This window comes from Colossoma macropomum, unplaced genomic scaffold (genome assembly GCF_904425465.1).
Source record: "Colossoma macropomum unplaced genomic scaffold, Colossoma_macropomum, whole genome shotgun sequence".
Classification (NCBI taxonomy): domain Eukaryota; kingdom Metazoa; phylum Chordata; class Actinopteri; order Characiformes; family Serrasalmidae; genus Colossoma; species Colossoma macropomum.
In genome coordinates, this window is record NW_023494803.1 from 10,734,270 (window position 1) to 10,757,666 (window position 23,397).

Here is a 23,397-nt window from a genome sequence, read left to right on the forward strand (position 1 = left end):
GTGTGATATTTGTTTTTTAATAAAAACTAAGAGAACAGAGCTGGTTCTTATTGACACTGCTCTTAACACGGTTAGTTTGTCTGGTTAAAGGTGCGCTAAGCGACTTTCTCCGTAATTCGGATGTGTATTAGCGGCTTCTCTGTGTCGGTCATGTGACTGGTCATACGTTATTGGCTATGTTCGTTTTCAATTTGATAGTCAACGTGAACTGCCGAAGACTGCAGGGGTATAAAATCAGTGAGCCTCATTCAGCGATATCCTCCTAAGTTTGTTCTTAAATGTGTACTTGAGAAAGGTCCTACGAAAAAGTCTAGTTCCTCAGTGTGAGCTCACAACAGTGGCTGATCTTGCGGACAAAGTCGAAGCACTTGACATAAAAATGGAAATAATATAGTGTTTATACCACGGCATAACCACTATGACCACCTCCTTGTTTCTGTGCTTATTGTCCATTTTATCAGCTCCACTTACTATATAGGTGCACTTTGTAGTTCTACAGTTACAGACTGTAGTCCATTTGTTTCTCTGCATACTTTGTTAGCCCCCTTTTACACTGTTCTTCAGTGGTCAGGACCCCCATGGAGTCTCATAGAACAGGTACTATTTGGGTGGTGGATCATTCTCAGCACTGCAGTAACACTGACGTAGTGGTGTGTTAATGTGTGTTGTGCTGGTACGAGTGGATCAGACACAGCAGTGCTGCTGGAGTTTTTAAACACTGTGTCCACTCACTGTCCACTCTATTAGACACTCCTACCTTGTCAGTCCTCCTTGTAGATGTAAAGTCAGAGATGATAGCTCATCTGCTGCTGCGTAGTTTGTGTGGGTCATCCTCTAGTCCTTCATTAGTGGTCGCAGGACGCTGCCCACAGGACGCTGTTGGCTTGATATTTCTGGTTGGACTATTCTCAGTCCAGCAGTGACACTGAGGTGTTTAAAAACTCCAGCAGCACTGCTGAGTCTGATCCACTCAGACCAGCGCAACACACACTAATACACCTCCACCACGTCAGTGTTACTGCAGTGCTGAGAATGATCCACCACCCATCCACCACCTCAGAATCGATTTTTCCCATATGCCTAATAACACAGCCGTCAAGCTGGACACATTCTGCTCTCCTCCGCATGAGCTCACAACAGTGGCTGATCTCACGTGTTTGCCCTTTTTGTGGGCGAAATTGAAGTGCTCGAAATAAAATCTGTAAATAATATAGTGTTTATGGTGACCATATGTAAACAATGAACTGCCAGAAGGAGGAAACCCCCTGTGGGAGAGAGAACAGTAGGTGCTAATGCAGAGCCGGTTTATGAGGAGCCTGGCCACTTCCTATTTCCTCCGTTATATAAAAAACATGACGGCAAAATGGCAGAGGGCGCCTGCGAGTGAGTCCTCAATGAATAGGAGTAAAGGCAGCTAAACAGCTAAAAATAAAATGTTAAAATAGTTTCTAATCACTCGCCTAGAACATTCCTTTAAGTTTAAAAAGTATGAGAATGTATTTCACTTAAAAAGCAAAGAAAACTCACCTGTATGTTTCCTTTTTTTTTACAGCAAACGGGTTTTGGGCAGCAGGATGTTAACATTACTGCTAGTGAGTGCTGATTGGTTGGCGAGCAGAGCAGCTCATTGGCTATTTGCGCTCACTGACATCATGAACGTACACAAGGCGCCGTTTCAAACTCCTGTAACTCGAGTTTAAAAGCGGTGTTAAAATGTTTTATGCAGTTCAGTGTTCAGTGTTGCCCTGCGATGGACTGGCGACCTGTCCAGGGTGTATCCTGCCTTCCGCCCAATGACAGCTGGGATAGGCTCCAGCACCCCACCGCGACCCAGAAGGATAAGCGGTTTAGATGATGGATGGATGGATGGATGTTCAGGAAACGAATGTATTCATTTATATTAAAAATGTTTAATCATTTATAAACTATGATTTTGCACAAATGCTCCATCTTAACCCATTCATTTTGGAGCGCCCTCTAGTGTTTGAGAAACCCGGAAGACATTATAGAGTAATAGTAATTCTTCCCTCTAAAAGTTCTCTGGCTCATTGACCTGAATGTGACGTGGTGACGTTCTGCAGCACCAGCACAAGTCGGATGGAATTTCGAACCAGCATAAATAACGATAAGTTTGCGCTGCACAGGCCGCATTAAGTCAACCACAACCTTTGTCAGTAAATCAGGACAGGAAGTGACCTCAGTGTTGCCCTGTTTTTTTTTCCTAGAAAGAGTTTTTCACAAGCACTAAGGGGAAAATGTTTCTTGGAGCACCTTTAACCCTCAGAAGTCTAGATTGTTATTGTTGTTTTGCTATATTTGATTTACATTACTCACTTATCCAAACCAAATTGCATAATTACATAATTAATTACATCTGTAGCTTTTAAAAGGAACCACATTTACACTACAGACACGTTCAGTCTGAACTTTTTACCTTTTCTCTTTGTTTTGATGTCAAAAATTATAATATAAAAAAAGTATAAAGGATTTTTATTTCTGATGCAGTTTCTCCACTCGCAGCTTCACTCTGTTTGACCTCTGACCTTTCTGTGGTGTCCTGAGGGGCCGCTAAGTGGACGCTGTTATCGTTGGCCTCGTCCATCCACTCACTGTTTTTATTTCCCTCTCTATTCTCATATCTCTGCCTCTCTCTCTCTCTCTCTCTCTCACTCTCTTCTTCTTTTTCTGTCTCTCTCTATCTCTGTCTCTCTTTCTCTGTCCCCTCTCATCCCTTTCTTCTGCCTCTTTTCAATCTGTCTTTTTTCCTGTCTTGTTCCATCTCCTCAATCTCTCTCCTTTCTTTTTCTTTTTTATCCTTCTGTCTTTTTTCTATCTGTCTTTCCCCTGGCCATTCCATCTCTCTCTTTTCTATCTTTTTCTCCTCTTTCTCTTTTTCTTTCTCTCTTACTGTAATTCCATCTTTTTTATTCTCTCTCTCTCTCTCTGTCTTGCTTATTCCACCTCTCTCTTATTCAATCTTTCTTTCTCTTTCTCTCTCTTATTCATTCTCTCTATTATTCCATCTCTTTCTTCTTTCTGTCTCTCTTTCTTTCTATCTTTCTGTTATTCCATCTCTCATTTTTATTCTTTCTTTCTATCTTATTGTTATACCATCTCTCATTTTTATTCTTTCTTTCTCTCTGTCTCTTATTCTATATCTCTCTCATTCCATCTCTTACTTCTGCGTCTCTTTCAATCAATCTCTTTCTGTCTTTCTTTTTTATCCTTCTATCTTTCTATCTATCTGTCTTTCTTCTGGTCATTCCATCTCTCTCTTTTCTCTCTATTTCTCCCGTCTCTCTCTCTTTTTCTTTTTCTATTCTCTCTCTTATTCTGTGTCTATCACCCTTATTCTCTCTCTCTCTCTCTCTCTCTCTCTCTCTCCCTCTCTCTCCCTCTCTCTGTAGGTGGCTGTGTTCTCTGATAGGGATGCTGCTGGTTGGTGTCAGTATTCTCTGTGTAAGTTATTCAGCTTTATTGTAAATAAAGTTTCAGGTTCTGCACTGAAAAAATAACATGACAGATTTTTAGACTACCAAAAGAAGCTTGTAATTTAAGTTCACTTTTAACAGAAACTGAATAGTAGATACAGAATAATTAACAATTGTTCGTTATTCGTAGTAGTTACTGAAAAATAACTACTTTAAGGCAGACGGATAAATGTTTCTGTTTCTGGTGTTTAATCCGCTCTTCTCCAACTTTATTTCTTGATGCTGTTGTATTTATTTGATATGTAAAACGTCTAACATAATATCCAACAAGGCTGAAAATTCATAAATTTGTGTTTGGTTTGTGCCACAAACTACATTTTCAAACAAGAAAACACGTGAATAGGAATTAGTGTCCCATATCAGATGAGTTTTGTTGTTACTCTGATTAAACAAATTGATTGAAGTGTTTACAGACCTGAGCTCCACTCTAAATGAGCTCATGCATTTCTTGAAAAAAGCACATAAAAACAAAATACAATGATGTGCAAATCATTGAACTCTTGTATGGTGTTCGGGTCTGTGGGACCCATTTTCAATGTTTACCAAAATAAAAAATGAAGCGATTTATTATTATTTCAACCTCAGATTCTTTGTCCTTTGCTCATTTTCTGTGAAGAATATATAAAATAACACATTTTCAGTGCCTTCACACTGTTCACCCCCTACACATTTATAAGAACCCGCGGAGAACAAAAGTGTGGAGGTGCTGTGTCCCTTCACTCTGTTCTCCTGTGTGTGTATGCGTTTGTATATATATATATATATATATATATATATATATATATATATATATATATATATATGTGTGTGTGTGTGTGTCTGTGTGAGGGTGGACAACAAGGACAGCCTGCTGACTGGCTACAGCTGCTAAATGGGAGCCCTAAACGCTGGCCACTTGTGATACTTTAAACATCTGGTATTTTTACATAAATTGTTATGGTTATTATTTAAAAAAACAATAATGCTGTGAGTCCACCAGACCCACTATGTAATAAAAACACCACAAAAGGGTTAAAACCTATATTTAATTGAAAATAGTACAAAGAAAACATATCAAATGTTAAAATAAAGATTTTTTAAAAAAAAAAAAACATATGCTGCCTTCCAGGTGACGTCTTTTTCAGGGAGGGCCTTCGTTATTTCAGCAACACAATGTCAAACCACATTCTGCGTGTATTACAACAGCATGGCTCTGTAGTAAAATAGTCCTGGTGCTTAACTGGCCTGCCTGCAGTCCAGACCTGTCACCCACTGACAACATTTGGCACATTATGAAATGAAAATTACGACAAAGGAGACCCTGAACTTTCAAGGGTCATTTACAGTGTAGCCCGAGCAAATTACAAGGGATTGAAAATGAAATTTACCAACTAAACAACACACATTAAAATGAAGTAAAAGAACCAATGTAGATAGTAAACAATAAGAACACTAAAATATTAGAAAAAATCTAATTATTTACTGGAATAGATAGTAAAAACATCAAATAAAAGCTGCAAAGAAATTATGCTAAGATAAATTATTATTATTGTTAACAATCATAACAATAATAATAATAATTAGACAATTAAATAAGGAGAAGGTGTTGTTGGCATCAAATTTAAAATGGGCATATATTTTTAAAAACAATGAGATTTCTCAGTTTCAATATTTTATATGTTGTCTTTGTACTATTTTTAATTAAATATAGGATTTAAATGATTTGCACATCATTGTATTTTGTTTTTATTTTCATTTTGCACAGAACAACAGAGTAATAAGAACGTTCTTCTCCTAAACGTCAGCAGAGAGAAGAGGAGAGAAAAAGCAGGTTCTATTAAAACATATAGACTCTCTAGCCTTGCCCTGTTCACTTCCTGTCTGAGAGGAAGTGAGCCCATTCTCTGAAATGTTTTGCTAGATTAATGTCGGTGTGCGTGTATGTGTGTAGTAATGGGAACACTCAGTTCACATAGTGGTCATCAGTTAGAGCTCTTCTGTAGCCTGGGAAAAACAACACGAAAGCAGAGGTCAGAACCCAGTACAGAACATTCCAGCGTCCATGACTGCCTCACTCGGCTTCGGCTAGAGCTCTACCTTCAGCGTTTGAGGGAAATAGGATTTTGTTCTGCTTGAACTAGTGCACAGATCACCCTGATTTCATGGATATTTTTCCATTCGCAGGTGCCTTTCGCTAAGGACATCTATGGACTCATACTGCCAAACTTTGGAGTCGGTTTTGCGATTGGTAAGCATCAGCAATCAAGCATTAACTCTCTCTATGTCTTGTGTTGAGCCTGATGGTGAATTTTGACTATTAGAGCTTCAGTTCAGGCCCTAATATCAAAACCCCTCTACGTTAATGCTAATTTTTGCTAGCACCCATATGGGATTTGTAATAGTATGTTACTGCACTGGTGAACATTTTTTGGTAATTTAATCACTGGTGATTCTACAGCCATCCTTGGCCGGTAGTCCAATAGAGCACAACTGACCTCGCTCTCTCTGGGTGGGAAGGATGGCCCCCCCTCTTCCCCCATCACTCAGTGCGATGCTAGTCAGTGCAGGCGTCTGTTAGCTGACGCAACAGATCTGACGGTTGGCGCTTTCCTCCGAGCGTGTTCGACTGTCCAACGGCGTTGCATGAGCGGCAGTTCGAAAAGATGCGGTGGCATTTCATAGGTCTCAGAGGAAGCCTGTGCTAGCCCTTGCCCTCCTAGCGCTGGTGGTCTTGTGTGACTGGGGGAGTCCTAACTAATGGGTGGAATGGCAAGCGACTAAATTGGGGAGAACGTTAGGGAAAAAACCCCCAAAAAATGGTCCCACTGGTAGTTAATCTAACATGTAAGGCCTTCGGTCTAGCTTCTAAAGTCCTAACCAATGGGAGAGCTTGCTTGGCTGTATTTACCTAGATACCACAGAGAAAACAATCCTAAGTGGATAATTTTCCATTGGGCATTTCAAGAATTAAAGCTTTTTTGTTACCAACCAAAACTTAATAATAAAATAACAGTATGACTGCAAAACGTACAGAGTTTAAATGTAACAGTAGACTCTCCTCACCACAGATGATCTATGAGTTAAAGAGTTTTTTTCTGGACCCAGGACTGCTTGCTCTGCAGGTTCGGTACATTTGGTCAAGTGTGAAAGCTTTTTTTGAGCCTGGGAGTGTTCCAGAGTACTGACCTCTGGTCCTCTCAGTGGTCTGGGGTTTGCTTCCAGCAATCTTTGGTGCGGTCCATGGCATGTGTGGAATCTATCTGCCCCTGGTGCCGTGTGTGGGGTTGTGTGATTGGTTCATTTTGTAATGTGACTGCTTCAACTTGTTAAGTTTCATTAAATGCAATGCATCCAAAAAGATCCATTCTTCGCTGCTTGAGTGTTTGCAGTCAAGGGAAATAATAAAAAGCAGCATTTTTCAATTGTGCAGTCGATCCACAGTTGGGATGGAATTCTTGTGTGAATGCAAACAAATGATAATTAATCCCTCCCCCAGATGAGCCCAGAATCGGTCCTAGGTGTGGGCTCTGAATGCTTCTTAATAATTGTGAAAATGTCAGTGACAGTTGAATCTTTCCGTCCGTGATGTGGTGTTGTGTCTGTGTTAGGCATGGTGGACTCCTCTATGATGCCGATCATGGGGTACCTGGTGGACCTGAGGCACGTCTCTGTGTATGGAAGTGTGTACGCTATCGCTGATGTGGCCTTCTGCATGGGCTTCGCTTTTGGTAAGGAACCAGTTCAACCTGAACATCAACAAAAACACTGTCTGTCACATCAACATGATTTTCACTGGAGATTCTACACTGGTGTGTAGGCTTAATCTGCATCTAGAACACCATTAGCCGGCAAGTTTAAGGCCACTGTTTTATTCCACCAAGCAGAAAAACAATCACTTATAACCTGTTGCGGAGCTACAATGGGCACCATGTGCCCATGACCAACTATGCAGACAAGCCTTAGTATATTATGTTTTGCAAGCACCATCTACAACATCGAAACAGGCTATAAGCTAGCTAGCAGTTAACAGAAGAGAAGGAATGTTGCATGTTTGTGGTTGGACAGTGACCAGAACAAAATCATTGTAATGTAAGTGAGACATGCAGGAGAGTAAGAGAGCAGTGCGACAGGGTAACCTAACCCAGACAGATAGAAACCTATCGCAATAGCAAGCTAGTTTGAAAGTATGTAACTAAAACATATGGGCAGATCTGCTGTTTGGGTGACTTGCCCTGTTAAAATTTGCACAAATACAAAGCCAGAATTCTCTGTTACAGTGTGTTTTTGCTTTGTAGTGACACAGGCCTACTAAAAAGGTATGTGGACACTCCAAATTATTGAGTTCAGATGTTTCAGCAGCCTGCGTTGTTAACAACTGTATAAAGTCAAGCACATAGCAGTGCAATCTCCATAGACAAATACTGGCAGTAGAGGGTCGTACTGAAGAGCACAGTGACTTTAAATGTAGCACTATCATAGGATGCCACCTTTGTCACAAGTCAGTTCATGATATTTCTGCCCAGCTAGATCTGCCATGGACGACTGTAAGTGCTATCATTGTGAAACAAAAGTGGTAGATCACAGAGCGGGGCCATTAAGTGCTGAAGCTCATATCCTATAAAAATCATTTATCCTCTGATGCATCACTTGCCACAGCGTTCCAAACTGTCTCTGGAAGCAACATCAGCACAAGAGCTATGTGTTGGCAGCTTTATAAAATAGACTTCAATGGCTGAGCAGATGCACACAAGCCTTCACTAAAGCCACGCGTCAGCTAGAGTGGTGTAAAGCTCACCGCCACTAAACTCTGGAGCAGAAACGGGTTTTCTGGAGTGATGAATCATGCTTCACTCTCTTCAGTCTGATGGATGAATCTGGGTTTGGCGGATGCCAGGAGAACATCACCTACTGGAATGCACAGTGCCAACAGTAAAGTTTGGTGGAGGAGGGATAATGGACTGGGGCTGTTTTTCAGGACCCTTAGTTCCAGTAAAGGGTGATGTTAATGCTACAGCACACAAAGACATTTTAAACAACTGTATGCTTCCAGCTTTGTGGCAGCAGTTTGGTGAAGAGCCTTTCCTGTTCCAGCATGACTGAGCCCCTGTGAACAAGGCGAGCTCCATAAAGACATGGTTTGACAAGTTTGGTGTGGAGGAACTCCAGTGGCCTGACCTCAACCACATTATAACACAAGTTATAAGGAGTGTTTCAGCCCTGACTGCTTTTTGATCGAGACACAATACAGGGCAGCCAATCAGAGCAGATGTCATTTAAATCTATCAAGACACAACACTTTCCATAGAAAATGAATGAGATCCACGGTATGTTACAGTGTCATGTAAAATGTAATATGTGTTGCTGTATGTCTGTGTTTTGTCCTGCAGGTCCCTCAGCTGGTGGTGCTATAGCACGCAGCATTGGGTTCCCCTGGCTAATGACCATCATTGGCGTGGTGGACATCCTGTTTGCACCGCTCTGCTTCTTCCTCCGCAACCCGCCCGCTAACGAGGAGAAAATGGTGAGACGCTATATTAAAGCTGTTATATTAAAGCAGTGGCACAGCCAAAAATCAAAGGATTGCTTATTTAGTTCTATGCTGGAGCTATGAGGCTAATGAAGCTAACTAGTAATGGAGCCAGATAGCATGGTGCTAACCGCATCATGGTGCTAAGTGCACCATCTTTTGCCTCAAACAGTGTGGAGCTGTTCAGTGTCTCCAGTAGACTTGATCCTGTGGTTACTGTATAACACACTGTTATCTATAAACATGGACTAAGGTATGTTAGCATAGTTAAATGCAGTAGCAGCCGCTGGCATAAAGGCTGAATGAAGCTTTTGTCTGTACATTTTACTACTACTACTGTCAAGGAAAACCAAATTTTTTTTTGCTTTTGTAAAAAATATAGTTTCAAAATGTTCTGTTCACTCCCAAGTGCAAATCTCCTAGGGTTTCAGTCACGTGATTTTTCTGTTGTGAGACCAAATTTCTGGCTTTGCTGCTCCACACAAACGTAACTTGAGATGAAAGATGGCTAAAATGAATCACTTTACTCTGGAAGAGAAAAAACGTTACCTTGACAGAGTCGATAAAATAGGCTGCGATCCTTATACAGTTCCCCCCTGTTGCATGAAGAGAAGAAAAAACTCACTGTTGTCATAGGAAGGGTAAGGCCACATCAGCTAATTAACAAGGATGTGAACAATGCTAGCCTTTAGATAATTTTTGCTGATGTTATCAGCCGAGAGATAAACAGTTGTCCCCATAAACAGAGCTGCAAACAGCCGGGTATGACTTTACTTCTCTGTTTCTGGAGATTTAAATGACGTTTGAATGGACAGTTAGAGCAGAGTTCAGCTCCAGTCCTGCAACCCCTGCTCTACATAACTGTGGTTTCCCTGGTTAAAATACCTGATATTATTAGCTAATTAAATTCTTCTTCAGCTGAACGAGGTGTGAACAGCAGAGAAAAGCACTAAACTCTACAGTGCAGCGGCTTCAAGCCTGGAGTTTGAAAGCACTGAATTAAAGGTCTGTGTAGTCTCTCGTCATTCTCAGCTTCTGTCGCGTCTTGCAAGTGAATTATTCACAAAGCACAGGAAATCGAAGGCATCGCGCAGCACAGTCACCCCCGATTCAGTCCTCAAAACGGAAGCGACTATACAGTATGACATCACTCGAAACCTGAGAATAGATGTCATTCATATTTGCGTATGCAAAAGTTTGGGCACCCTTGGCCAAATTATGTTTTGTGGCTTGAAAATAAATCCTCTACTTGTGCACATTTGGATGCACAATTACTGTTTTTTTGCTGAATTTAACATATGAGGAAACAAATAAAACCTGTGCAAAAGTTATGACACTACGGAGCCCCACTGGTGACATCCTGTATAAATAAAAATAATGTGTGGCCACGACTTAGTAAGGCGTGGGAACGAGATCACGGCTTACTAGGTCGTGGCCACGCATTAGGATCTCGTTCCCACGCTTTATAAAGTCATGGCCACGACTTAATCATCTCATTCCCACGCCTTACTAAGTCGTGGCCACGCATTATCCTTATTTATACAGGATGTCACCAGCGGGGCTCCGTATGACACATTTTAACTTTTATTTATTTTTCCCCAATATATCAAATAAATAGACATAACTTTTGCTAATACACAACTACATTAATAACAATTACATAACTTTTAGTCCATATTTTAGCCATATTTTAGTGTGTTCTCTTTATAGGATGTGTTAACTTATTTTCATTTAGAAAATCAACAACACGCGACATTTAGCCGGGGTGTTCAAACATTTGCTTTTTAAAGCATATCATGCTTAAATGCACAGTAATGAAAGCAGCCTGTGAATAACAAGAGGTTTGGAAAAATGATGTTTTTGGTTCTTAAAACCTCACAAATTTTTCATCAGGAAAAAGACACAGGCCCTTTAAAACCAGTTGACGTCTAATGAAGTATTTAAAATCAGTAGATTAACCCCTGGCCGTGTGGAAGCTGATATGCACTGAGAAGGGCAGCACTGTCTCTGCAGAATGACCCCACTTCATCCGCAGCCTGACATTTTATTATGACGTCTTTAAAGCACTTCAGGGTCTGTGAGGACGCGGCTCTTATTGATTTATGCCTTCATTATTTCTGTTCTGCTACAATCGTGCTTACTAATACTGTGTCAATAATAAAATAATCATCAGAACATCACTTGGCATCTTTATTCTGCCTGATTTCAAACCTCTGACATGATAGAACATGACCGAAATGGAAAATTATATTATATAATAGATGCAAACAAAAGATTGCCCAGGATGCCCTCAAGCAAAGATCAAAGAGTGATGGTGATTGGAGCGGACTCGTGCGTTTGCCCTCGAATGCAGGCTTTGATCAAAGCTCTGCTTCGTGTTCTTTCTCTACAAGAGCACTACATCGCCTCTGAAGAGTATCCCCAACCACACGCACATGCACAATCATGCATGCGCACACACACACACCCCCAAGAGCCTCGTCTGCAGGCACAATATCGGACCACTGATCCGAATACATTATTTGAAAACCTTAAAGGTGCAGTGTGATTTAGGGGGCTCTATTAGCAGAAATGGAATATAGAAACAAAACCATGTGTTCATTAGTGTTTAATAGCCTGTAACTCTGAATCGTTGTGTTCTGAATGAGCCCTTCATATCTACATAGGGGGCGGCCCCTCTTCCAACAGAGGCCGCCATGTTGCGGCGCCATGTTTCTACAGTAGCCCAAAACCAGAGGCTCTAGAGGGTGCCTTTCGCGTTTTTACATTGAAGTGGCAGCTTGAATTTGGTGCCGCTGTCAGAGAACTTATAGAGAGGAGAGTTACCACTCTTCAATGTCTTCAGGTTTTCTCAAACACTAGAGGGCGCTCCCAAGTGAGTCCAAAATGAATGGGTTAAGATGGAGTTTTTGCGCAAAATCATAGTTTATAAATGTTTAAACATTTTTATTATAAAAGGATACAATCATTTCCTGAACACAGAACAGCATAAACATTTTAACACAGCTGTTATATTTATTAACAATTTTAGACAATTTTAGAGTTTAAGATGGCGCCTGTACATTCATGACGTCTGTGAGCGTAAACAGCCAATGAGCTGCTCCACTCGCCAAAAAATCAGCACTCAGTAGCAGTAATGCTAATGTTCTGCTGCCCAAAACCCATTTGCTGTAGAAAAAAGGAAACATACAGGTGAGTTTTCTTTGTTTTTTTAGTGAAATACATCCTTCTACTTTCTAAAATTAAAGAAAAGTTCTAGGCAATTGATTAAATTGAGAACTCATTCGCAGGTGCGTTTTGCAGTCATGTTTTTGATATAACGGGGGAAATAAGTAGTGGCCAGGCTACTTATAAACCGGCTCTGGCGCTGTAGCACCGGTTGAAAGACGTAGAAAGAAGAAGAATCAGTGATCGCTTCCAGTTCTGGCTGACCGTTTTATGCTGTGAAAAGTTTGAGAACCCAAATTTTGACAAACATAGGATTAGACTTATTATTTAGCACAAGAAAAAGTGAGGGAGGGTGAATCCACACCATCAAAGAAGTGAAAACATGAAGAAGCAAAATGAAATCAGGAGAGGTGATGACATGAACAACTTACATTTTAAAACAAGCTCTGCTCCAATGGCTTCACGTTACACCATTTTCCTGGTGCTGTTTCTTTTTTCCTTCGCATTATTTGTGCGCAGAGAACTGTGGGTAACCAAAGGTCTGGAAGGATACATCAGTTACATCCTTGAAATCATTTAGAACGTAGGCTGCATTTCTAGGCTGTTTACGGAGGGCCCTTCACTTTGGAACGGTCTTCTATGACGTAGCTGCAGAGAAATGCAGCCTAGGCTTTGGAACACAGCCCGCCCATTACTGTCATTCTGACAACTAGCAGCTGCTAACCCAGAACCTTCAAAACTGCGCTATGTAACATTCGTTTAATAAAATTGAAAGAAGTAGTGTTACTGAGTGTGGAGAAAAAAGAACACACTGAAAAATGGTGAGCATGTTCTGCTGCGAGTCGCCCTGTAAAGCCTGAAATTATCATTCAAAAGTTTTTCACACCACATCTGACAACTTTACATATTATATATATATATATGTTATTATGTTTTCTTTGTATGAATGACTCTGTCCTGCTCTTTCTCTCTCTTCCTCTAATTTTTCTTTTTATCTAATCTTTTCTCTTTCTCTCTCTCACCCTCCCTCTTATTTTTCTTTTCTTTCTCTCTCTCTCTGTCTTATGTCTGTCTCTTACTCCCTTCCGCTTCTTTATCTCACTGCTTCTTCCGTCTCTCTCTCTCAGGCCATCCTGATGGACTCTAACTGTTCTATGAGAACACGCTCCTACTCCACCCAGGGGTCCAGTTATCAGATGGGAGACGATATGGACCCAGACAGTCCGGAGTAATTAAGCCCCGCCCCCTCCCTCTTTCTGACCCCCCCCCCACGGCCCCCGGCCATGTATGTGCCCTTCTAGATTCTATTTTGTTGTAATGAAGAGGAGGTGTGGGGGGAATAGAGACTTTATCCGAATATCAGAACCACATGGCTGATTTTGTGAGAAATGTCCCCAGTGTTTGTCCGGCGCCGCTCCGTGACGTTTAGCGTTCGTCCGTTTTGCTGAAACCAAAGCCGTTCTCATTGTCCTTTAAACACGTCCAACCAATAGCCTTACCTGTTCACACAGTGCTGGGCCAGGCTTCGGAAACAGGGTCTTCAAATACCTTTAAAGCCACAAGTAGGAATACGCTAGTAGCCTGTTAATGAAGTAATGTTCTAATTTATTTGAGGGTCCCATTTCGTAGAGGAAGATTTAAACCACTACCGCTTGTAACTAAGTTCCAAGTGGCAAGGTGACGCTCGAACACAAGGGGCACCAATTATGAAGCATTTTTGCTGGTGCATTTGTCCTTAAATGTTCACACAATGTAAAAATGGAATTACGAGTTTTTTTATGACAGCAACAATTCATTCTACAGCTATTTCACCCCATTACGGCTGAAATCTACTGTTGGCAATTATTTATTTACATTGTTTAAACAATTTAAATATTATAAATATACTGTTTTATATAATCAACGGCTTTGTTGGTCAAAAATCCCTGATTGTGGCTTTAAAATGTGATCATGAGGGTCAACTGCACTCCTTCAGCATTACAATATTAAGGTTTAAGCTTTGAAACTTGTTTCAGTGCAAACATTTTCCAAAGATATCGGTCAAAGTGAACAATCAGACATGAAGAAACTATTTAGAAAGCTTCAAAACGAGTCGAATTCAGTGCTGTGTGATTTAATGTCATTTTTCAGCGTGTTAAAATTGAGACTACAGCTGCTCGGTTGTTCTGTTTGGTATTGATGGCTGTTCTTCACAAACCTAGCTTGAAAAAACCCAGTTAACAAAGTCTGTCTTTACCTGTGAGCTTGTTTATCTTGAGACGGCTAAAACGGACCACAGTTTACCTTGAAATGGCCTTAAAGTGTTTCCTTTATATTGTCAAAGGTGACTGTTCTACAAAGACTGCATGGAGCAACATGCCAGCTTTCATTTTCTATCACAAAGTGTCAAAAACATAAGCATAAACAGAGTAGATGGTACAGCAGGCGGGTGTTTTAGCCTATTTGGAGCCTATTGTGGATGTTCGTGTGATGTTTACATTCAGTATCGCCTCAAAATAGAAGCATTCCGGCCCGCGGCACATCAGCCCATCCCAGCCCGTTTTGATGGCACAAAATAGCTCCTCATTCAGAACGTCAAATCAGAGTCACTTGGGACTGGAGACGTGGGTCTCATATGTGATTGTATATTATAAACAGGGCTGTCAAATGATTCAAATAAGGAATTGTGACTAACAACACAAAACACTGCGAGTAACCATGATTAATATTATTGCAATATTTTGAGGTTAATCACAAGTAATCGCATACTTTTTTGCTGTTAATTGTGATTAATCACATTCATTTGTGTAGTTAATCAGTCAGCTGCATTGTTTTGTTTAGTTAACTGCAAAATAATCACATCTTTATTCATATTTGCTCAAAAATCATATATACAGTCAATGAGGGTATATACCATATATACAGTCAGTGAGGGATTATATCACATACAGACGAGTGTATATATCATATATACAGTCAATGAGTGTATATGTCATATATATCATATAGAGTCAATGATTGTATATATCATATTCAGTATATTGTATATACAGTCAATGAGGGTAAATTTCATATATACCGTCAACGAATGTATATATCATATATATTGTGTATACAGTCAATGAGGGTATATACCATATATGCAGTCAATGAGTGTATATATCATATATATCATATAGAGTCAATGAAAGTATATATCATATACAGTACATTGTATAACCATCAATGAGGGTATATATCATATATATCATATAGAGTCAAAGAAAGTATATATCATATACAGTATATTGTATATACAGTCAATGAAGGTATATATCATATATACAGTCAACGAGTGATTGTAGCCTCTCGCTCTTGTTCATACAGCTCTGGGTTCTTGTTACAGTGGAGGCTCTCTAGGGAACTGGAGTTCCACCAGTTAGTTTGATTTATCCGGAGAACTCCCACAAGCACTGTCCAGCGCAGTCTGTTAAAGGTGCTGAAGGTATCGCTTTAAAAGACATTTAAAAGCTGGATTTGAATAAGAGGTCTATAGTCACAGGTTCTATCACAGCAACATACGCGCTCTGCAGCTGGGCTTCATCCTGCACCACTGTTACCAAAATAAATGAACAATGTTAAACCTTAGTGGAGTTAAACTTTGACAGCCCTGATTATAAACAAGTTATTAATGACGTACTGTGTTGGGATCAGTTTGCCAAATATCTATCACAGAATGGAGAAAAAAAATAGTCACATTGTCAAATTCAGTAATAAAACGACTGCTGTAAAGTTTTTTGCTTAATCAGTACCTCAGCTTAATTAGAGTATATTTTCATTTTATAAGTGTATATAGTATATATCTATATTTTAATAAGTATGATGTTTACTGTTAGTCATTGAGCTTTGAGTTTGTTAAAAATGTCTTATGATGAGTTGTTCTACATTATTTTCCTTTTTGAAAAATGTGTGTTAAGCACCTTAAGCTAAGGTTCATATCATATAAAAACTTCAAACTTGCCCACCCCAAAATCACCACAAATGTTTCACAAAATCAATTTCTTGACCATTTTACCAGCTCATTAGCCGCCTGACTGCCTCATGCTGCCCGTCCATGCGGCTCACCGGAGGAAGTTTGATTTCTGTGACGGCCGAAGCTATAGAACAGGAGGTCTGGAAAAAGAAAGGTGTGATATGATTATAGCCAGAGTCTTAAACAAACAGCACATCCACCATCGTCTAATCAGATCAGGCGTGCGGTGGAGTGGACAGTGTTAGCTGTGTGCGTGCAGGTTTGCCATGTGCTCCTCATTCATTCAAACTGCAGAAACATCACTGACGCACACAGCTCTATACCAACACAGGAGGAACATCCGCTATCGTTCAACATCTTGGAATCAATGTTTTTAATAATGTAAAAACAATTCGGTTGCAGATAAATGCAAAAATATATGCTCAAACTGAGTATATAAAGAGCTGTAGATGATTCTAAATGACAAGTGTATAACATAATATCCAGAATGCCTTGTGCCTCAAGTTGTGATCAAATCCTGAAGCCAAAAAAAATATTATGGGTAGATTACAAATGTCTTATAACTTTCAGGATACCTAAATTCTGGTCTCACAGAGCCAAAGTGTTCTATACATCCAGTTACATAGACTAGGATAAAGACCCAGGGAACCTAAATCTGTGTTTTCTTTCTAATCAGGTTAATCTTAGTAAACATGTGCTAAGTATACTTTGAATATTGACCAATGACCAATAAATGACCGATATATAGTTGACCATATTTCACTCCTCTCAATGTAAATTGGTAACTAATCTTGAGTAACGCTTCTCTAATTTTTGTCCGTCCGTCTATACATCAGTGACATTTTCCGTCCCCTTAGCATCCACATCAAAGTTGGATAGTGATTTTAGTTCTGTATGAGGGGCGGAGCAGGCTAGGAGTGTTGGACAGAGAGCTGTCAGTCAAGCTGCTCATTAGCCACACCCACACAGCTCTCAGATCTGATCGGTGGGCTTTAAGTTGTGTGTTTTATATATACATATATATATATATATATAAAAATATTTTTCAGTCAGGCTTTGCTGGATTTTTAATATAACATTCAAGTTTAGTATCATACAAATATTAAAAATGTTTGTATGATACTAAACATGAATGTTATATTAAAAAACTATATTGAACTTGGGACTTTTAGCGTTAAATTGTTGAAATCGGCTGCTAACAGAAGTGTGCCCCTCTAAAACCCGCCCCCAAATTCCTGCAAAACAAGCTGGCTGGAGAAACTCTATTGTTAGCTAATGGAACTGTTTCTCTTGTTTATTTTTACTGCATGTGTTCATAAACTTAACTCACATCTACATTCTTAACTGCCACTTTTTGGGGGGCTTTTCAGCCATGCTAACTTGTGTTACATTCATGTGTTAATGACAGCAAGTCTGTCGGACAGTGTTGACAATGTTAGCCAGCGTGCCCTACTTTGAGCACGGCCTCCATGAGGTGTTGGATTGGTTTACAAATTTCATGCTCAGTTTATTCCCACCCTAATAACTCTACCTTCCTGCCCACATTTAGCATTTCCCATAGTCGTCCCCAGATATTACCATTACGAGATCACATCTAGCTCAATGAGACTACCAAAATACTTGAAATAAAGCACCTAAAATTACCTTGTTTTGCTGATTATAGTTGAATCTAAATTGCATATGTACTTACTGTATATAACAAATTATTAACATGACAAGTTTTTTTCATCTTTTAAACAGTATATTGTTATTCAGGTAAAAATACAGTTTTTACCATGGTTTGAACCATTTTTCCACCATGCAGTACAGCACAGTACAGCAACTACCCCATCAAACAACAGAACTGTGAAAGCAGGTGGGGTTCTCTTGCATGGTGGTCATGTGATTTCTAGGCATTTCTCACGACTAGGTGTGCTTGGCACCCCTTCCATCAAAATGTAATGACTTTGCCCGTCTCAAAAATGTCTTCTGATTTTGACTACATCACTGTGAAACACCACCCACCAAATGATCGTGTTTAGCCTCACTCTCCCACTACTCCACCCATGTTGTGTTGGCTGTGTTTGCATGCAAAGACTTTTCGCCAATCCAATTGAATACATTCTGATTATAGATGAAGACTGAGGTGTTTATATTTTCACTCTCCTCAAAAATCTGATGGAAAATCTCTGTTTACATGCTCACCACAAGTAATCAGATCCAAAATGATGCGCATGCGTAGAGTATCAATTAGTGTAGACGTTACCATGACAACAAGCATCACGTGAGTCCAGTCAGAGTGAGACGGGCAGCAGTGAGCAGTGCTTGTGTTTTTAATTGCCTTAAAATGACGTCTGACTCAGAAAAACGTACTTCACATGTACTTATTATAGAAGGCCGAGAGGAAGATGTCATTATCTGAGACACATAAGCTGGACGTCCGTCCCACCGCCGTCTTTTAAAGCTCAGAGCATAAACTTCGTCTCCTCTGCAGACCAGTTTCTGCTCCCGCCATGTTGAACGTCATAAACTCGCTATGAGGTGATGCACATGTGCAGAACGTACTTAAACTTTCCCATTGGGAATGTAATCAGATACAGGCGTTTACGCGGCTATTATTCTTCTATTTAACAGATTACTTACAGGATTACCAGTCGAATAGACATTGTATTCCAAATGGCCTCAATCGGACTAGACTATTCCGATTGAGGTGTAAACTTTTTTGAGCTCAAAACCGATTGAGCTATTAGTCAGATAATTAACAGATTATTAGGATGCATGTAAACTTGGCTAATGAGGGAAACCCCTCAGCTAGCTCAGAGACCCCCCCCGATACCGTGTTTAATAATTCATGATGCAACAATATTGTGAGTGGGTAAAACCACAAGTGTGCAGAGACAGCAGAGATTTTCACACATTCTCATAATGTTAAATGTTCCTTCCTGGTATTTCCAAAACAGCATGCTAGAATGTCACTAATGTACTGAACTTTGAGATACATACTTAGTCCAGTACTCAGACACCTGCCAGACAGTGCATAAACCCGCACACCGGTACACAAAACCAAAAGTGTGCAGACCACAGATTCAGTGCGGGTACTCAGGTAAGGTACGGGTCATGCCAACAAAATGCGTGATCACGAGTTTGTAACAGTGTTGTACTGCATTTCACTGCATGGTGGGAAAATGACTCTAGATAACGATCATATAGGCAGGAGTCTATTGTTCAGCTGATCCATGGTGTTTTCCTGAGGGCCTCCTGTCCATATAAAGAACCTCACGGTCTGAGTATTGATCGAGATTAGCCACCTCCCTGTCCACACCATATATCAGCCTTGGCCCATTCATTCTAGTGGTATCTTGTCAGCAGTGTACATTTCCTTGAAAGTCTCCACTCTGCTCATAGTGGCCTTGTCAATAGAGGGGTTAGTTGGCACACATTAGGGTCAAACATCAGTAGGTGCCATTTATGAGGGTGCTGGGAACTTATGCACATGCTAAAGACTCAAAAGCACATTTGACGAGTTCCTTCAGCAACCCTTCATTCATTACATAATCTTTTCCTCTGAGAAGTTAAACGGGTTCCTCTCCCAGTGACACCCAAGTGGCTATCAAATTTAGCACATTCTCACTAGCATACTGCGCCTCCTCAAAGTACTTGTAGAAAGTCAATCCACTTGCTGGCCACCTCGCCAGTGTCCCACACAAGACCATGCTCTTGTCTTTTGGAGAGTTGTCTTTTTGTATAGAAGGGGGGGACTTTCCCCATAAACAGATGCCATGTTGAATGTTACGAGCATTCCCGTTCATTTGTCAACGAGTGAACTGTTTCCTTTATAATGTCTTTGTTAGGCTATAAATTCCACCATTTATTAGCAACATTAGCATTGAGCCTCAGATACAGCCAAGCGTATGGCAGGTATGCTAGTGGCCATTTCCAATTACAGTACATGGGAATTTGTGAGCCATGACAGTCTTTCATCTGCTGTTTGTCAAGATATCTTGTAAAAAATGTACAGCTTTTACAATGTAAGGCTACACACTTAAAAAGATGGTTCTTCCAGGGTTCTTTAGCAAAGGCAACACTTCTATTTAGATCTATGAGTTCTATATAGAACCATTTCATGCTCAAATGCTTTTTGCATGGTCATTGTAACAATAACATAACCATTTTTGGTAAAATAGTTCTTCGGGGTGATGGAGAATGGTTGTATATGGTTCTATATGGCACACAAAAGGGTTCTGCTGTGGTGACAAGCTTGACATTGTAACAATAACAGAACCATTTTTGGTAAAATAGTTCTTTGGGTGGATGGAGAATGGTTGTATATGGTTCTATAGGGCACCAAAAAGGGTTCTGCTATTGTAACAAGCTTGAAATTGTAACAATAACAGAACCATTTTTGGTGCTATAAAGGCACATTCTCCATCAAATGGAAGAACAGTTTCACCATGTAAAAAACATATAAGCACGAAATGGTTCTAAATAGAGCTAGAACCCTTGAAGAACCATGTTTTTTTACGTGTGTAGTTGTTGAACAGGTTCATACCCAATAGAAAGTGGCATCAAGCCAGCATTTGGTTGAAGGCGTAGAGGTTTGCTCTATTCACGATGATCATCGTACAGTTTCCCGGCAGTTCAAACTAATACGGATTATTGTGTTCTTTATTTTTGTTTTGTATCTCTGAGGTCTGTCTCGCGGGTTCGACCGCGTGTGTGTATGTGCCAATGTTGGTGTGTGCCTTCATACATGTAAGTCTTCTGTTTGTGCGTATGTTAACTCTACCCTCCACGCAGTGAGGATGGTTTTATATCCTGTAGATGGTCCTGTAGTCAGGATTCAAACTGTAAGTCTGTAACACTATGAGGTCCATGTAAGTAGTTGGTGGGACAAATGTCCGAAAAAATAAATAAATAAAAAGTGAATAAATAAATGTTGAATAAAGTATTAAATTGGCTCCTGTTTTGTGCATTTGTTTGTCTTTTTTCTATGATGGTGCACAGACTCGCATCCTACCCTTAAAGGGACACGACAACACAACAAAAATCTGTGGTAAACATGCCTGCTCACCTCCTACAGCACCTGCAGTTAGTCTCTAGTGTGAGCTTCCCTTGGGGTTTAAAGACTAGAACAACTCCCTTCTGGTGATGTAGCTTGAAGGTGGGTTCCGTAGCACAACATCATTGCTAGGAAGCCCAGTATCTTATTGTAGCTGCAAAACTGTGGTAACTGTCCTAAAATCATTACAACAGAGAGAATGTATTACCCAAATGACCCAGTCGATGAGGACAAGAAGCTAAAAGCTAAAGTTATTAGCAGAAAAAGCTACTTGGCTGTCTGGATATCTTACTTGTTTGGCTCATTTTTTTCTGGCTAAGAGCTTAAAAACAAAATGGTGCAAATTTTGTGTTGAATAAAGATAAAATGATGGTTTTCAGTATGATTAAGTTTGACGGCTGAGGTAAAAGTAACACTATAACGCTAACTGGGTTGTTTTTATTAGCCTGTAGCACAGTGGCTTTTTTTTTACTTCAGCTATAAATATCAGTTAATGCTTATAACTTAGTATGCTAAATTAGCAACTGTTTTAGCTAATGCTAAAGCTAACCTCAGCCTTCCGGCCCTTAAGGACACCGTAGCTATATAAAGAGGTGTGACCTTGTTACCTTGTCGTGGCAGGTCCAATCCAATTTTTGAGTCCATTCTTTTATTTGACATTAAGTAAATATTCATTTTGGTTAAAAATGTAAATCAAGAAAAAAAAGCTTAGTTTCTTGCTGTTTTTTTCTAAATTTTCCCCCTAATTTAGTTGTGCCCTATTCCACTAGCTACCTATCATCACCTTAATACTTAATACTGCCAAGGTGGGCGAGTGAGCTAGTACTTACCACTACATCTGGCTGCTAACACAACGTCATTGTGCAGCTCAACACGTTTGGAGGAGAACACTAACTGCTAACTGTTACATCACCCATAACAGGCGGCCATGTTGGCTAGAGAGTGAGGCCAATTACGCTCTATTGGACTTACAAGGTATCGAACTTGCAATTGACCGACAACATGGCCAAGACAATAAAAGCTCAATAAAACAAGTTTAGGTCAGATGCCGCAGGCATGACAAGCATATGTTGAGAACATCAAAATGCCCTCATGCACATATTTGTGGACCACTATCCTATCTAGAGCACGGTGTTAAGAACAAAGCCATTTCAGATTGATCCTAAGCTTGTTTACCTCAGATGTCCTTTGGACACATTAAGATGTCCAATATCTACAACACGATTCATTAATGCGCTAATTGGTTCTATTGATTTTAAAATACACATCGAGTTTTCCTTTAGTAAACAGGCCCGAGGCTGGAGACCAGCGTTTCCGATTATTGATCAAAGTGCCAATCTCAGTTAGAGCGCCACGGTTTCACTGGGATCCATCTGCTCACATCATCAGTAATGTGCTGGGCTTTCCTGAACCTTCAATGAACACTCAATCATTCATCAATGACTAAACTCAGATTTTGGATTTAGCAAATTCAGAATGATTTTCACACCTGATCTTGCCGTGTGCTCAGTAGCCTATAAACAAACATAACATTTTTGATGAACAGGCTAACATTAAATAAAGGGGTAAAAGTTTCATGTATAGAATAAACTAATCAATCATAGTTTCAAGTTAAACGTTAATGTTTCACCAATACTGGCTGCACGGCTAGAAATACATGAAAATTTGCGGTTAATTAACAGTCATGGAAGGAATTCACAATGGATTAACTGGTGTTAAATACAATCCAAATATTAAAGAATTTTAATTTAAAAGGTGTTGAACAATTGTTTAGCAAAACCAGCACCATGACTAGCAATACATGTAAGCTTTTAGCTAATTAGCATAGAAGACATTCACTAGACTGCACTGTTATGCTAACTGCTGGCTAATAACTTTAATTCATTGCTAGCTACCAGTTTTGGTCAAAGTATTCCTTCATAATAGAAACAAAATGATGCACAAAAGGACAAAAAAATCTTATTGCAGTAGTAAATCTGTGGTAACTCATGAAATCAGCTAAATGTTGTCAAAAAGCCAAAGTTAGCAAGATAGCTAACTAGATATCTTACCTTAGTTTAGCTTCATCATTCCTCTTCTCTTCAAAAGGGTAAAACTCATCTTTGGCATTCATTTTGTGCTGAATAAAGACAGAATCACTGTTTTCTTTATGAAATTACTTGATAGCTGAGGTAAACTAATGCTAGTTTGGTTGTATTTCCCT

The 23,397-nt window shown here is 39.8% G+C and overlaps 1 protein-coding gene across 1 annotated transcript in view; it reads left to right on the forward strand.

The window, feature by feature from the left end:
• slc18a2 (solute carrier family 18 member 2) overlaps nucleotides 1-13,583 on the forward strand; it is a 37,079-nt gene extending 23,496 nt beyond the window's left edge. The window contains 5 exon segments of the mRNA XM_036593356.1: nucleotides 3,408-3,459; nucleotides 5,655-5,718; nucleotides 7,079-7,198; nucleotides 8,858-8,991; nucleotides 13,293-13,583. Coding sequence (XP_036449249.1) covers nucleotides 3,408-3,459; nucleotides 5,655-5,718; nucleotides 7,079-7,198; nucleotides 8,858-8,991; nucleotides 13,293-13,397 — 475 coding nt within the window. The 3' untranslated portion in view covers nucleotides 13,398-13,583.
• The last annotated feature ends 9,814 nt before the right edge of the window (nucleotides 13,584-23,397 follow it).